The 17,429-nt window shown below is 37.6% G+C and overlaps 1 protein-coding gene across 1 annotated transcript in view; it reads right to left on the bottom strand.

Annotated features, from left to right (window-relative positions):
* Positions 1-17,429, bottom strand: part of LOC142341707 (cilia- and flagella-associated protein 53-like) — an 85,821-nt gene that overhangs the window by 64,454 nt on the left and 3,938 nt on the right. Inside the window, exon 3 of the mRNA XM_075392863.1 lies at positions 11,242-11,415. Coding sequence (XP_075248978.1) covers positions 11,242-11,415 — 174 coding nt within the window. The remainder of the gene's footprint in view (positions 1-11,241; positions 11,416-17,429) is intronic.

Below are 17,429 nucleotides of genomic sequence, written 5' to 3'. Positions count from 1 at the left end.
CCCATTGCTGCCCAGATGCTTTTGAGTAGAAACCGCATTCGTATGGTGAATGGTGAACATATCCCAAGTGGGTCGAACACTGCTGAGACAAAGGATAGGACAATTCTCTGAGTTATTTTAGCTGGAACTTCTTGCTCAGTTCCACGACAGACTATGAGACTGTCTGTGTCCACATTCCAGTTGAATCCAAGGATTGAGGATGATTGTGGTTCTGCTTCGAAAGTTTTCACAACTTTCTTTGATCTGTCTGTCTCTGGAATGTGTGACTTGACTTCTTCGTCACTTGTTATCCATTTCGTCAACTTGAATCCACTTTTGATGAGGATGTCTCTGGCTTTCTGATAAATTTCAATCGCTTCTTGAGGTGTTCTGACTGACTTGAGGAAGTCGTCCATGTAGAAGTTTCGCTGGACAGCTTTGACAAGATTTTCGTCGTTGACTGCATTATCTTTCGCCACTTGGTGCAAGGCGTAATTTGCACAAGTCAGCCAACTTTTCGCCCCAAAAACGTGTCGTGTGTACTCGTAGATTTCTATTCTCCGCTCTGGATCTTCTCTCCAGAGGAATCGTAAACATCGGCTGTCATCCGTTGGGACAGCTACTTGAAGAAACATTGCTTCTATATCGGCTGATAAGGCTATTTGGTGTTCTCGGAAGCGAAATATGATTCCGATCAAACTCTGCAGCAGGTCTGGCCCAGGTAGAAGTTTGTCGTTTAGGGCTACACCTTGATACTTTGCTGCTGCGTTGCACACTCTTCTGACTTTTTCGGGTTTGTTCGGGTTTATGACGGGATGATGTGGTAAATACCATTGCAGTTTGTATTTGGTTTCATTCAGTTCAGCTTGATCTACTTTCCGAACGTATCCGGCGTTGACATCTGTGTCGATGGTTTCTTGGTAGCGCTTCTTTAGCGCCTCGTCTTTCTGTAGGCGTCGTTCTAAGGACTTGAGTTGCCCCATTGCAGAGTAGAAGTTGTTTGGTAACTTCACTTCGTCCTCTCGCCACAGAAGTCCAACTTCGTATCTTTCACCATTGAATCGCGTTGTTTGCTCCAACGCTTTGATTGCTTTTTGTTCCTCTTTCGAATGACCGGTAACATCGCAGTTTGAAGCGTAGGACTCGATATCCCACCACTTACTCAACTGGTTTGCTAATTTGTCATCTGCAATTGATGTTGCTGTGGTCGCAAGAGTTGCTGCTTGCTTCGCTGGTAGGGGTCCACTTAAAGCCCAACCAATCTTTGATTTCACTGCCCATGGTGCAGCTTTGTCTTCTGACTTCTTGAATTCAAAAGGGTGATGAATGTCGTAGCAATCTTGTCCAAGAATCACTTGAACATCGTTTAGATTGTAGCTCTGATCTGGCAAATTCCTCAAATGTGGGTAACGGTCTTTCAACACTTGCAGTTCCACAATCTGGTCGCCCAATTTCAGTTTCTCGTGCACATAAAATTGCACTGTTGTCAGTGGTCGAGACTTCTCATGCGCTGAAACAGCTATCGGCACTATTTCAGTCTTGACATCTTGTGAGCCATGGATCCCTGCTACTGATAGAGATGCTTTTCGGCCTTGGAGTTGGAGTTTTGACACCACTGATTTGTCCACAAATGAGATTGAGGATCCCGAATCACACATTGCTAGTACATTTAGGCTTAAGTCTCTGTTTGTCAGCTTGATTCGTACCACTGGAAGTCCTCCTTGGGTGATGTTAGTTGCTACTGCCGTTGTAGCATCTGAGACATTCTTTGTAGTTTCCTGCTTCGGTAGTTCACTGTGCAAAAGCCTGTTGTGTCGTCTTCCACAGCTGGGTACACTGCATGTCCTGCTTTTGCAGTCCTTCGACATGTGGCCTGGTTTCAAACAATTGAAACACAGTCGGAACTTCTGGACATGCTCTCGTCGTTCATTTACTTTCAGTGATTTGAACTTTTCACACGTCCAAATCGGATGTTGTCCGTCTTTGAAGGGACATTCGAAATTCTTGGGTTTGCTTGACTCTTCAGCGTTTGAAGCAAAGGTACTCGTCTTCGGTTTATCACGGCTTTGAAATTTGTTTCTGTCAAACGACGAGTTTGTCTGTGCTAACAAGTTCTCATGAATTGCAGCTTTGGAGGCAAGCCACTCCTTGAAAATAATCAGGTTACCTCTCAGTAGTCGACGATCTTGCATATACTGCAACCACTGTTCTCTCAGTTGCGGAGAAAGTTTTCTCGTTGTTGAACTTAGCCCTGCTTCTGCTTCTAGATCTGATGTGTATCCAAGTTGAGTCAAGGTGTTCACCACATTTGTAACCACATTTGCGAATTTAACAAAGCTCGTAGAATCGTCATGCCGAACTGGAGGATGAGTATGTATTTTCTTGAATTGCGCGTTGACTATGAAATCTGATCTGCCGTACTTCTCACAGAGTATATCCCAAGCGTGATAGTATGATTGCGAGCTGAATCCCATTCCCGATATTGCTGCCTTTGCTTGACCCGTGAGACTGGTCTTGAGGTATTGCATCTTTTCTGTATCGCTGATTGGCTTTTGATGAACAACAACATCAAAAAGACCTGACCACTCTGGCCACTCCAGTGGGTCTCCTGAAAACTCAGTCAGTTTTAGTTTTGGCAAGCTACTGGCACCACTGCTTGGTACTGGTTGGTAGATTACTTGGGGAGTGGTGTGATTCATTGTGCTCCTGTTTCTGCTCTCGGCAGACCTGTTCCGAAAGTTGTTAATGGGACTCTGACTCCTGTTTCTGTCTCGAACTGCTGACGTTCGCTGCTGCTGAAACGTCGTCCTTGTCAACGGTGGTGCTGGTGGGTCCGCTACTCTAATTGGTTTACGAACTTCTGGTTTCTTGAGAATGCTCGGTTCAGCCAGTTGCGTTGAGAAAAGCCTTTCGCCTGGTTGGAACAGCGGGGTATTTTTCGGGTAGGTGCTGAAACGTTTGTCAGCTCTGTCCTTGGTGACATTCGTTGGAGGGTCGATAACAACATTTGGAGAGAGTGGCCGTTGAGGGACAGACTGTTCAGCCCCTGCTTCTGCCCACCTTGCTGTCCTTTCTTGATTTCGTTTTGATCCAACACTTTCTATCTCATCTGCCACTGATCCGGATGCTCTTGAGCTTCCTTTGGTCAGCTCAAGTTTCATATGTCTAAGTTCTTCTTCTTCCTCTGCTTTCTTTCTTTCGTTTTTGAGGGCTCGCTCATGCTGTCGAAAACGCAGTTCGTCTTCTTGCTGTTGCATCCTCAGACGTAACTCTTGCTCTTGTTGCTGTTGTTGTAACTCTTGTTCTCGCCGCTGTTGTTGTTGTTGCTGTTGCAAACATAACTCTTCTTGCTGGCGACGAAGTTTTATTTCTTCACGCTCTTGCTCTAACTCCAACTGGCGCTCTCGCAGTCGTTGCTCTGTTTCTTTCTTTGCTTTTAGGTGTTCGAGCTCCATTTCTTCGATCTGTCGCCTTTTTGATGATCGTGAGTTGGCGATACTGGGTTGCTTTCTGCTTCCATGTGTAGCAGAATGCTTGGAAGAGACCTCGTTGTTCTCCTCGGCGTTTTCTATTGCTCCATTACCTGTATCAATTACAGTTTAGTCGTTTGGGTCTTTGTCACCAGCCGATGTAGTTGACACTAACGATGTTTGGTTTCCACAATCCTTGCTGAGCCTGTACTGTTTGATCAGGTCTTGGTAGTGACTCCTAGCATTACTGAAATTCGTAAACCCATGGTGACAAGCTTCTGTCTTCGCTATTCGAATAGCTTCTGCACAAATTTCATCTAGCTTTTCTAATAACCGTTCCGCCTGATCACACAGTATCTGTTTTTCGGATTCGCTTAAATTTTCTGCTTTCAATTTCTCTTCGAGTTCTAACAATTCGTTCGCGATTGGAACATAATCTCCCAATAATTTGTACTATCTCAGTGTATCTTTCCGGTAGTCGACGACTATTGCGCGACAATCTTCAATGCCTCGGAGATCTGGTACTTTGTCAACTACCCATCGCAAGACCTTCCTCTTTTCTTCTATCATACGCTTGGTGTCATTGTCAAAGCTTTCAAAATACTTTGGTTTTAATAGTAACCTCTGCTGTTGTCGGTTGTCTTCCAAGTTTTCGTATGTCTCGAAGAAACATCGATAAGCACCTTCGGCCGTCATTGTTTTGTTTTGTGTCAGGAAGCCTTCTAGCTCGTTGAGGTATCTGGAGAAGGACTTGAGTAGATCAACTTGCTCTTTCTCTAACGTCTTGAGTTGACCACTCGCCTTCCAATCAGCTGTCTTCCAGTGTCTGTTGGGACTTTTGCTGGCCATCGTTGCTGGTTGTGTTTTGGTCCACCAGGTTGAATCGAAGATTCGTTGTTGTTCGTGCTACTGCTGTTGTTGTCCGGGTCGGCGGACCAAATGTTGCGGCTGCTCAAGAATCTCAGCGGAACCGATATATCACAGCCTGGTTCTCGAGTTTTACGCCGGCCTGGTTCTTCACTGGGTTCGATTGACTAACGATCTCGCAGAAATAATTAGTCGCTCGGACGTATTAAAGGACTGTAACTTTAATTTTGTTGATTGAAGTTAAGAAAATCCTTAGTGATAATCTATGTTCAATCTCGTGCTGAAGTTTGTAAGGCTTCAACCAGTAGCTAGTAATGTTGCTAACTTCTCGTTAAGTAAGCTCAACTAACTTATAACCCGCAAGATCTTAAGATCTAGCAAAACTTAACAAAAAGACTAAAGTTGTTAAAGAATCAAATTTTAGTCAATATGAGAGCCAACTGCTCTTGGTAACAGTTTCTAATGGTTCTAAATAAAATACGGTTTCACTAATCAAACAATTGGATAAAAGTAAATAATCAAATATTTATCATTTATAACATCATTGGTACTTGTCTCTGATTGGTTAATCAAGAAAATGATTTAGGTCATTATTTACATAGTAAATGTCAAATTACTGCAATATTTACTTTTGTTGACATAAGCACGGATGGTTATTACGCAGCACTAAATGACTCGAATGTACGGTATTTGACCTTTAATGGTCATCTAAAGTATCATAAAATAAACAACTTAAGAAATTTAACAATAAATAACAAAATATCAAAAAATTCCAATTTTGCACCATATAAGTGCTAATAGCCACACTTGTGGGTCTGATGCAATAACTTTCGTTAGGTCCATGAGTAGCTTAGAGGTAACCTTAACCGTCTGCGATAACGTCGGGTTGCTCGGGTTTTGCCTTCCCAAAATCGGGGGTGGACAAGTTTTCGGTCCCAACTTGTAAAAATTTTCAGTTTTGACCATTTTTGAGTTCTGACAAAATTCAAGTTTTTCTCAGTTTCAAAAGTTATGTCTTGCTATCTGATGGCTTTTCTAGCTCATTTGAAGTGGCGCCAACACTCTTGTATGAGAGAAAACTAACATTTTTTCCAAAAAGTTTTAATGACGTCTACTTATTAGCCTAATTGTTGTGATAAACTTTTTAAATAGTTTCAGAGATGAGCCAGCGAGGCATGAAAGTAAACATCTGAAGTATTTATGGTTCTCATTGTAGGAGCGAGCTGTTTGTATAAAGCCATCAATTTTTTACAAAGTTGGCAGATGAAATCTTTAGAAAGAAACATATTCGCGCGACCTGGATTGAGCTTCAGCAATTGTATTTCTAAATTGAATAACCTGCAACATCTTCTGAATCATGGAAGCCTAAAAGGAAGAACAGATCTGATTATTTGGCACGATACCTTGAGTAACTCAATCACCCCGCACAGAACCAACAACAATACCCCGCAGAGCACTGATGAGCTGGTAGCAACATTAAAGCTTTTCCAACAGAACATTAAATCCATACTATACAATAGACGTTTCGGCACTCCCCAAATATTCGATAAGCTCTGTGAACACAGAATTTCACTTATTATCTCAGTTCTGAAACATCTTTTGTCAAAAAGAAAACAGAAATCTCCGTGGTTTATCCAAGAAATTCACAAGTCCAGCCTGACGTTAAAATTGAAATCAATTTTGTAAATATCATCTTGGCACACGAGAGTAACCTTAGGAAACTAACTCTGAAGAATTGATCTAAGACCAGAAAAAGAAAGTCAAAAAGCATCAAACAGAGACAGAAATTACGAAAACTGGCTCAGAAACCGCGGGACCAATCAGAAAATGCAGATGATCTGTAAATAAAGTGTCAGTTGCTAGTGTTGTATATTAGCATCATTCCCTGTTTGGGCATTCAAGGTGCTTTTTCCTTTACCTTTTTGTAAGCAGTCCTCCCGGTAGCTTTTGAGTTTTTCTTAACTTGGAGCGATCTGGGAGTTTGTTTGCAAAGAGGATTCCCCTTTAATTTATTTCATATTACTTTATAGCAATTTGTCATTATTCTTTGTATATTGTAGCAACTGTAGCCATTATCTGCGCATCTTCCTATCAATAGTCCTTCAAGCAGACATGCAAGAAAATAATGAGACACTTGACAATTCAGAAGAGTGTTTTACCATAGCAGAAGAATCTAATAGTTCTGAGTTCCCCCAGCTTAAGTTTAGAGTCCAGACACCTCCTATTAAAGGAAACAACAAACGCTCCCGTTTGTCCCTGAGTCCCGAAGAACTGTTAAATGAAAACCGTGTAAATAGTTCAATAGAAGCTGGCATCCAGAAAGCATTAGAAGACCTAATACCGACCATTGTCCAAAAATTGAAGAAAGAATTAAGTGAAACCATCAATGCTATTGTCGAAGATAAGTTCAAGACCCTCAGAGCAGAGCTAGAAGAACACAGCAACTTTGAGCGACGGAAAATAGAACTAAAAGCACTATCTGAGACAGAATTCCTGCAAACGTATAACTGACGAGACAACATTAAGATACTCGGGCTACCAGAGCAATCCTCAGGGAAGGAAGAGACAAGCAAAGCAGTGGTCAACTTAGCTTCAGAAATTGGAGTCAAGTTGGAGGAAACAGATAATTCAATAGCACATAGACTGCCATCGAAAGGTCATATCAAGCCCGTCATTGTTAAATTTACTCGTAGGTCAACTAAAATCGCTATGCTCAAAAAGAAGAAGATCATTCCATCCAACCAGAGAGCCAAAATCTACGAAGATATTAGCAGAGAACGATTGGCTTTTGTCAATTTGATGCGAAGTGATTTTCGAATCAACGCAACTTGGACCAGAGAGGGTGCAATTTTTTACGAATGGAAAGCAGATGACCTTGTATACAAAATAAACGGGTTATACGAAGGGGGTGTAGATCTCAGTTACAACATTGAAGATGTAATGCGTTGTTTCAAAAGAACGCCTTTTTCGGGACGGCACGACGATAGCCAAAGTCAAAGGAATCAGCCCTTTCGGATCGATGTTGGGTTCTGATTTTGAAAAACTAAATAAAGAAATTGTAAATTTTGTAGATGTGGATCAGCAGTTTGATGTAACAATTCTTCATTTAAACGTGAGATCCATTAGGAAACACTATGCGGAACTAGAATCACTTGTTTTTGGTTTGGATTCTCAGCCTGATATCCTATGTCTAAGTGAAACCTGGTTGTCAAATGACGACAACATGAATAGTTACTCGATAAATGGCTATAAACATCTAGCCGTTAAAAACAGAAATACGGTTAAAGGTGGAGGTGTCATGATTCAACTAAGAAACTCTTGTAATTTAGTCAAAGTTTGTAAAAGTCCATTCGAAGAGTCCATTTTTGCTGAAGTTAGAATACATAACAGAAGAGTTAATCTGATTGTTATTTTTAATAAACCTAGAGCTTATAAGAAAGACTTTGTATCTAAACTCGAAAATTTCCTTGAAACACAGTGCTATTCTGCATTTCCAACGGTTATATGTGGTGACATAAACATAACTACGCTGGAAAATAACCAGTTGACAAGAGATTACAAAAATTTAATAACCGCAAACGGATTTGAATTAGCACCAGAAAGACCAACACGTGTTGTGGCACTCAGCCACCTGTCTTGATCATTTCATTTATCATAATGTCAAACACCGAAATTGTGATGTACTGGAGCTACAAAGTTTTTCTGATCACTACCCGATTATTTTAAAATGGAAAATATACGGTGAAAAAACTGCAGACCTTGTCAGTTTTAGAGATACGAGATTTCTGAAAAATAAAAATTTGAGGGACAGTTTTCAGGTTGAACTGAAAACAGAATTATCCAAGGTAGATAAGGATATAGTTTTAGCCCCAGATGCTTCTACAGACTTTGATGTCTTTAATAAGGCTTTCTTGTCGGTTGTAAATGATTACGCGCCATTGACACAATCAACAAATAAATACAAAAACCTGTCCAATTGGTTCAATAATAAAATTAAAAATTTAAGGACGAAAAGGAACAAGGCACATGCAGACTGGATGAAAGATAAGTCAAGTTTTAGAGCTAACGAAAAGTTCAAAGACGCGAGATTGCTATTTGAAAAGAATTTAAGAATAACAAAAGCCATGATCTACAGGAATAAGTTCACGTCTTTTAAAAGGGATAAACGACAAATATATAATATGCTAAACGAGCTCACTGGAAAAAAATGAAAGCAAAAAAATACCAATACTCGAGTCATGCAGCAATAACCTTGAAAATCCTTCTTTGCGGGATAATGCTGCGGTCTTTAATAAACTCTTTGCAAATATTGGCTCTGAGATAAGAAAACATCTCAATGGAGAATTTGTATGTCTGGTCCCCAAAGTGCAACAATCTATGCTCCTCTTTCAAGCAAAAGAGCGTGAAGTTGCTGAAATAATGAGTAATCTGGAGAATAAGTTCTCAAGCGGTGATGACGATATAAGAAATGTATTAGTCAAAGTCTCGTCACCTGTGAAAGTTAGGTATCTGACTTTTCTAATAAATTTGTCGATGAACAAAGGTGAGTTTCCGAAAGAACTGAAAAGAGGAAAAGTTATACCGATGCACAAAAATGGGTCTAAACTTGACGAAAATAACTACCGACTAATATCCTTACTAAATGTGTGGGGCAAAATATATGAAAAAGTTGTTTATAAGCGCGTTTATTCCTACCTAGAAAAATTTTCGTTACTATACTGTAAGCAATTCGGATTTCACACTAAACACAGCACGGTTGATGCTTTAGTTAAATTCACTGAGAAGGTAAGATTCAACAGGAGCACAAACGAATTAAGAATTTCTTTTCTTGATCTTAGTAAGGCTTTTGACACTAATGATCATAACCTACTAATCCGTAAATTGGATAACTATGGAATAAGAGGTAACTCTCTTAATTGGTTCAAATCTTATTTAAAAGGCCGAATACAGCGAGTAAAGTTAAATAATGTGTCATCTGAATGGGAAGAAATTGTTTGCGGTGTTCCACAAGGCTCAATATTAGGTCCTCTACTGTTTATCATATATGTAAACGACATGCCTCTAGTTTGCAGACATTTAGAAGCTATACTTTTTGCAGATGATACAAACCTTTCTGCAATTGGAATACAGTGCGCTGATATCAAGGAAGATATTAAAAAAATTAACGACTGGCTAAATTCCAAGAAATTAGTAGTGAATGTATCAAAAACAGTTCAAATGAATATACGCACTAATAATAAGACAAGCAATTCGGCGCAAAGATTCTCTCTAAACTCTGCTTTCATTGAAAATAAACCGGTATGTAAATATCTAGGTGTTACAATCGACTCGAAATTATCCTTCCTTAGTTATATACAATCCGTAAGAGAAAAATTAAGCAAACAGTCCGGTCTTGTGTCGAAACTGAAACATTTTGTTCTTAGGGCTCAATTAATTGATTACCACAAAACGTGCATCAATCCCATTATTCAATACGGTGTCCTTGTATATGCATGTTGCAGTTATACATCCCTGCTACCTATCTTCACTTTGCAAAAAAAGATCTTGAAGTTCATTTACTTCAGAAGGAAAAGCGATACATGTGACGATATTTTCATCCTGATGTTTTTCTCTAATTATTCAAAAGTCACAACGAGATTGTCAAAATCAAATCTAATAGCTCAACCAAAATGTAAATACAAACTTGAGCGTTTTTCAATAACATTACGGGCCTGTAAATTGTACAATAAGTTAAAAATAATAGGCATAATTCCATCTGATATTGATCTAAATACAGTGCAAAAAGTAACAGACTTCTGTCATCACCTCAAAAATTTGTACCTCGTCTGTAACAATGAATTATCTAAATTCGAATTTAGTTTGTAGCGTGACTTAACAGGAGCTCTTTTTAGAGATCTACAGGCATCGCACCAGTTGATTACTGAAGCTTTGATCGCTTTGTAATTGGGACACGAAGTAGTTGATCACTGCCTGGGGCCCAAAGCAGCTCATAGAGATGTCTTCCCGGCACAGTGGTTTTTACTTCTGGTCGCAAATTCACCTGAAGCGCCAATTTTTTGTTTTTTATTGGCGCGAAAGACTAGTTCTACTGCTGTAACGTGGTTCCAAGAGCTTTCATCTGGGTGTTCTGCTGCCCGTTTCAATTTTTGATTCAATTTTTTTTAATAGAGTAATTAAGGTAAATTACACCACCAATTTTTTTTTCTCATTTAACTTTTGGATATTAAGCATATAATGGTTTTAAGAATGCTGACGATGCATTTGCTGGGCATTTTAGGAATGCTGATAATGTCGTTATGCTGGGGGTCATGTTGCACATTTTAATTTATGATTCAAGTGGTTTTCAAAAAGATTAAGGAAGGCAATTTACTCCAGTCATTGAGTTTATCTTTTCCTCATTTACCATTTTGATACTGAGATTGTAAAGGTTTTAAAAATGCTGCTGAGCCTGATTCAATGATTCTAGCATTATACCAGGTTGCTGCTAAGTTAATAATAATTGTTGCTGTTAATTAATAATTTTCCATCAGTACTATATACGCTGTGTAAAATTTGCTTCTTGAATCCTTGATCAATCACCTGGGCAAACTGAAAAGAAGTTCACAGTGACTCGTTGTTTGTCCCTTCCATCTGTAAATATTGTTGATTTTGCCAGTGTATTGTTAATATGTATGAAATGGATAAATAAATCTTCTTCTTAATTCTCTCGTTAATTATTTTGCCATAAGAATCGTATTTTTCAAAACGCCACAGCAGAAACAAATCTTAACGGAACGTAATCTTAAAGCACGCAGAACTCGAGTGCGCAAAAGCAGAGCCGAAATTGCATAAAACTTATTCGAGTGTAATTGATTCGTTCAGATTTGTTTCTGTTTTGGGGCAAAATATACGATTTTTTCAAATACATGAATGAGAAAAAACTCACCTCCATCTTTGGTCTTCGAGGGTTGCCACTAGTTCCTCCCTTTCCCTTTCCCTCTGCTGTCTCAGATTCTTGGCCCTCTCTCTCATCTTCAGCTGTCTCTCAAGAGGAGTCTCCGCTTTGCTCTCCATCTCAGTCACCCACTGCTGTTGCTCAGTTGCAAGCAGACTCTTCAATCTGCAAAATACAGAAGAGATATGACTTCACAAGTTTTATATAACTAGAAAAAAATCAGAATAATTAATACATTTCTTAGCACATTTGAATGAAGATAGAGCAAAAACTTTAATAAAGTCGCCGACCGCTATGGCGAAAACATCCCAACTTAATACGAAGCTAGGATCATTTCACCATTCAAATAAGTTTTTCTTTGAAAATAGAAACTTGAAAGATAAAAAAGAGACCAAAATATGATAATTTTTTTTAAAAAAAAGAACATCTAGGATAAAACAGATAAGTTATTCTTAAAAGAAGGGCTAAAACGCTCGAAAAGACGAGCTCAAAACGATTTTTTTTCTCCTATTGATTTGTCCTAACAATACATTTTCCTGCACGTCGTTTATCTTAACCAGATGACAATTGTTTATGTATGGATACTGATATTATTAAGATTGGATTGCACGTGCGCTAGCTTTGTCTTACTAAAGAAAAGCGTTGAGAGAAGATTTGATATATCAAAGAATTATCATAAAAGACATTTCAGAACGAGAAAGCTTTATTTTTTGCGTTTTGAATGTTAATTCGGGGTAGAAAAACACTCTGAAGCTAGAAAAGCGACTCAATATACCCGGTTAGATCCTTCCATTTATTTGGTTGTTTTGTTGAATTTAAAAAGAACAATCCCCCAAAAGGTTTTTAGCATTGAGGCACCCCTAAAGTATTGCTTTCAGCTGTCCCCAGGTTCCGTGAGGTGCCACTGGGAACTTTAAAAGGAAATATGCCTCACAAAAAAGGCACTAAAACAAGCGAAACGTTTTGTGGAGATTTTCCATGCGGTATATGTAGAAACAATTGTACTACATTTGGCATACAATGTTTCAACTGTCTCAAATGGTTTCATGTTAGCTGTACAGACCTGTCAGAAGAAAAATTTAGAACATTTGAGAACTTTAATGGATGTTTTTGGGCATGTCTACATTGTCGAACTCAAGTCGTGATTCCTCAAGATCAGTCAAACATTAAAGAGGAATTATCTCAAAAAATAAAAGATTTGCAAAGCAACTTAAAATCTGAAGTAGATTCATTCATAACTGAAATTCGCGATTGCATAAGAAATGTTCAAATAATAATTGAAAAATTTCCGAAATACAAAAACAGCTCTCTTCAAAAACATCAATTGACAACAATAAAACTCAAAAATTGAAAATCAAAACAAATTGATCCTTTTTGGAGTTGCTGAGAAAACCAAAGATGGTACGGGGACAACTTCTTTTGTGGAGCTGATCAGCTACGATAAGAAACAAGTAGAACAGATTGCTTAGTCTTGTGGTATTGACAAAATCATGGTTAAAGATGTACTCCGGTGGGGAAAATCGGATGAAGCAGCACAAAAAACACGTCCAATTGTAATTAAGTTGACAAATCCCTGAAACTATCGACTGCTCCTGATGTCGAATAAAAAATTGAAGGCTCAAAACATTTTCTTAAAAGCATTCTTATCGAAAGAAGATTGGGAGAAAGAAAAGAAGCTACTTGACTATCGTTTCAAACTTGCACAAAAACTGAACATTAACAGATCAGAAATCAAAATTAGATCAGGAGCGCTGTTCATCGAAAACCAGTCCAGAGACACAACTCTCTCAGTAGAGGAAACATGTCAGAAGATGGGTCAACAGACAACCTCACGTTCATGACTAGAGGAAAAACAAGTACTGAGGATAGATTTATTGAATTGCCGGTCAATTTTAAGAATTGAACGCAGAATGAATCTCGATAAGAATGTTTACATCAGAATGAATCACAAAATTTGAAACCTCGATAACTCCCTATAAAAAGCAAAAAATTAAAAAAAATCTTTTAATTCCATATTCACACTGGACGGGCTTTCTAATGATACCACTCACAAGTCTCTACGATTATTTTATCGATCGGCCAAAACTGACTGAACAAAAAATACAATTTGAGTACATAGCTCCTCTCCCCACTAAAATGGTTCGGAACAATGATAAAAAATGATATCCCAAATCCCAAAAAAGCAAGCTTTAATGCTGAAACTTCATTAACGTGAGCACTCGGAATGACAAAAAATAATCTTTCATTTTAATACTTGTAGTGCTTTTAAACTAAAAATGCATCTATCAATGGACAGCAAGCAGAGCTTGAAACGATTACATGGTCACTGATCAAATTTCAATTGCAGTGCAAGAAAAACTATGTTCGAAAAACTTCTGTATACAGATATGTCCAGTTTTTTTTATAATTGCACAATTGAACATTATGTGCAAACGCAAATTACCAATCTTCCTTGCTTTAAGACATTTTGGACTCGAATAAAAAATGACCCGAAGGAGCTAAACTTATTGTGCTCATATTTTTTCTGATTACCGAATGCACACCAGTGCTGGAATTATTCGATAAGAAAGATGACAAAAAAAGAAAGATGAAGCGCATTGATATATATAACACATAACAGGTGCTTTTGAAATCAATTTCGTGATCTCATAAATTAGATTACGGCAATTAATTGCATATAATACCCGTGACTTCGGATCAATTTAATTTTTAACATAATTCGAGAAATGCAACCTTTACTGAAAAACATAACCAGCATTAAGTAAAAAACGAAAACCACTAACTAATCTTAAAGAGAACATTTTAATGATAATACATTTTAGTATCGATAATCTTAAACTAAATAATCTTAAAGATAACAATTTAGTGACAAGAACATAGCTGGCAGATTGCCAGAAAATAGCCGCAATAGATTCGTAGATCGACAGTCTAAAAAAACAGAAGGCTGATCTGTTATATTTTGATTGAAAATCTGTATAAGTTATTGCTGCCTCTATTAGCTGATCTCAAATAATCTTCATTTAGAGTGACACACACCCATTTGACCTTATCTCTTTGAAATAAAGTAAATAAAAGTCAATTTTAAAGTGAGGAAGTCATTTTTGAGAGTGAGGTAAGTCAAGTGTGACCGAAAATTTAATCACGCGCATGAACAAAAAAACTCGCTCCACTAAGAGCGAAAAATCACGTCACACATGCAATTCAGTTGAAATTGCATGAACGAATGAAAAAAAAGTGGCTGTGACGTCATATGGTCGTAACAAAAATCATGACGCCGAAAAGAAAACCAAGAGAAGGCCAATAATAGCCCCAGCTATCGCTGTGCGGCTATTAATAAAAATAAAATGCAAAGAATTCAGCCTCGTCACTAAAAGAAAGAGATTTTTAAATGGTTGTTACCCAATGAGAGGGGACATAAAATTGCATATATAATGCAAAATGTTTGATTGTTTCTCACCGAAAGAAATGAGAGATTAATTGTTCCATATTTTTTTCAAAATGGGGAAATATATATGCGAGGCTGGTTTTCTTTCTTCGCTGAAATTTTCACTTTTTGTTTACGCATCGTAGAGAATAAATAAATAAAAAATTTTGTAGCCCTCAGGATCTAGTTTTGATTTAAATAAAATAATATCATAAATTTGAAAAAGGGGAACACTTTAAAATTTCAATGGAAAAATCTAAAAGAAAAATAAAACATCGCTGGGGGGGGGGGGGGGGGGGGGGCGTTGAAACTTACGGAAAAAAACAAATGGAGAAATTGGTAGTAAAGTTGTATATTTGGATAGGTTAAACGGAGTTTTTTTGTCACGAGCAATTCTTCACAGTTTTAAGTTAAAAAAATAACGATTTAAACTATTTGACCAAAATTTTCCAAAAATCAATCATTTTGGTTTTTCTCAAAATTTCCTTAGTTTTTTAATTCGCCTTTCTGTTTTCTGCTAGACGACAAGGAGCATAGACGACGCCCCTACAGCTTCTGATAATACAAGTTAGACCTAGCTTCTACCCAGCCCAAAAATTCACCGCATTCTAGGTAAATTTTAGAAGTAGAATATCACAGTATTAATAGTGACGGGATACCTTTTTGATGGCATGCTCAGCAGCCTCATTCTTGGTTTCTTCCAAGAGACTCTCAAGGATCTTCATATCCAGAGCCAGCTCTTCCTGCTCCTCTTTGGCCTGCTTCTTCAACCTACAACAATAAAATAGACCAAAAAACTCACATCAGCTTTGCCCTCCCTTCTATTGTCTTGGACCAGAAAAAGCAAAAATTCTTCTATAGAAAGCATTAAAGTGAACAGGTTCCAAACAGACCAACAATCGAACAAACAGTTGACCAAGACCACCAACAATTCTACTTAGATACATTTGAACTCCAAAACTCAAAATATAAAATTGCTCCTGTCAAACTTCAGTTTGAAAACAAAAATAGATTCCAATTTTGAGCTTTGAAAGTTATCAAAATCCCATGAATTATGATAAACTCGAACAGTATCCCTCCCCCACCTAATTCTTGGTTTATAATTTTGTCAGACATTTTTTTATCACTCTATAAAAAATTGATAGAAAGCAAAAAGCCAAATAGGTTCATGAAAAAAATGTGACGAGAAGATAATTTAATCTGTCATATATTTCCCATATTTGCCATAAAAACAACCAATTCATCATCTAGTTCAAAAATAAAAACTTTCCAAGAATTTTAAAGTCACCGCGGCCTGAGTTAGGAAAAAATAAAGATTTAGCAAAAGAAATTACGCCGTGAGCCCAATTTTTTTAAACCAAAATTGGCATGTCTGCGGCTATGCTTTTTCATTTGACATCACTTGAAAAAAAAGATTCTATTTAAAAATTTGAACATTCTTCAAACTAGTATTGTGGCTTTTCAAACAGGGAACTTGTCGATATTAGAAGAGAAGATAGCTAGGATACTATTCCCATCAATATAATGTAATATCAAGCAACTAAGTTAAAAAAATGCAGGTCTAAAAATAAAACAAGAACCTCTTCAATTTCCCCCAAATCGATAGTTACGAAACACTAAGGATTTAGTACTTTTATTATGAGACATAAAAAGTTTTGTCATCCTTTACAGAAGTTTGAAGGAAAGAACCGGATATTGTAATTTATACGTGATAATCTTGGACCCGCGAACGTCTTTTTGTAAACAGAGAAGCTATGGATAAGCAATGGATAAGCAGAGATAAGCAATGGATGTGCTTCAAAGCTGTGCTGACGATAAAAAACGCCCTGAAACTTGCCAGGTGAAACATATTGGTATGAATACTCAAATATTCAGGGTCGACAGGATGACGCATAAAGAAAGCAAAGAGTCCCTCAGTAGATTAGTTGAGAGGCTGTCCTACAAAAGTGATGAAAACATGGAGTTTTGCTCTGAACTGGGTCAAAATGAAATTATGATTTGCTATTCTGAGAGCTGCCAATCTTTGTTCAATAGAAATCCGAAGCAAATGGAAATACCTTCTTTTCTAAGATAGAACATTTGTCAACTGAAAACATAGCTGGCAGATTGCCAGAAAATAGCCGCAATAGATTCGTAGATCGGCAGTCTAAAAAAACAGTAACAAAGACAGACCAAAAAAATTCGTCTTTTCATTGAAGGCTGATCTGTTATATTTTGATTAAATATCTGTATAGGTTTTTGCTGCCTCTATTAGCTGATCTCAAATAACCTTCATTTAGAGTGACACACGCCCATTTGACCTTATCTCTTTGAATTAAAAAAAATAAAAGTCAATTTCAAAGTGAGGAAGTCATTTTTGAGAGTGAGGTAAGTCAAGTGTGACCGAAAATTTAATCACGCGCATGAACAAAAAAACTCGCTCCACTAAGAGGGAAAAATGACGTCACACATGCAATTCAGTTGAAATTGCATGAACGAATGAACAAAAAGTGGCTGTGACGTCATATGGTCGTAACAAAAATCATGACGACGAAATAAAAAAACATAGCCGGAAGAATTCCGGAAGCAACTCGAAGCGTCAAATTTTCACTAACAAAACCGTAATTGCAGCTGAAGCCACTACATGTTGTATTAAACCATTAACTCATTACCTCTCCAGGTCTGCTCTAAAAATCGGTGAAACTTAAACCACGGTCACCAAGAGAAACAAAATGCAGGAAAATGTTATATTATTGAAAAAGTTGGGTAACGTTAA

The sequence above is a fragment of the Convolutriloba macropyga genome, chromosome 6 (genome assembly GCF_964194025.1).
Source record: "Convolutriloba macropyga chromosome 6, txConMacr16.3, whole genome shotgun sequence".
In the NCBI taxonomy this organism is placed as follows: Eukaryota; Metazoa; Xenacoelomorpha; order Acoela; family Convolutidae; genus Convolutriloba; species Convolutriloba macropyga.
The sequence above is the reverse complement of the archived record's forward strand: the minus strand, read 5'-3'. Positions and strand labels throughout refer to the sequence as shown.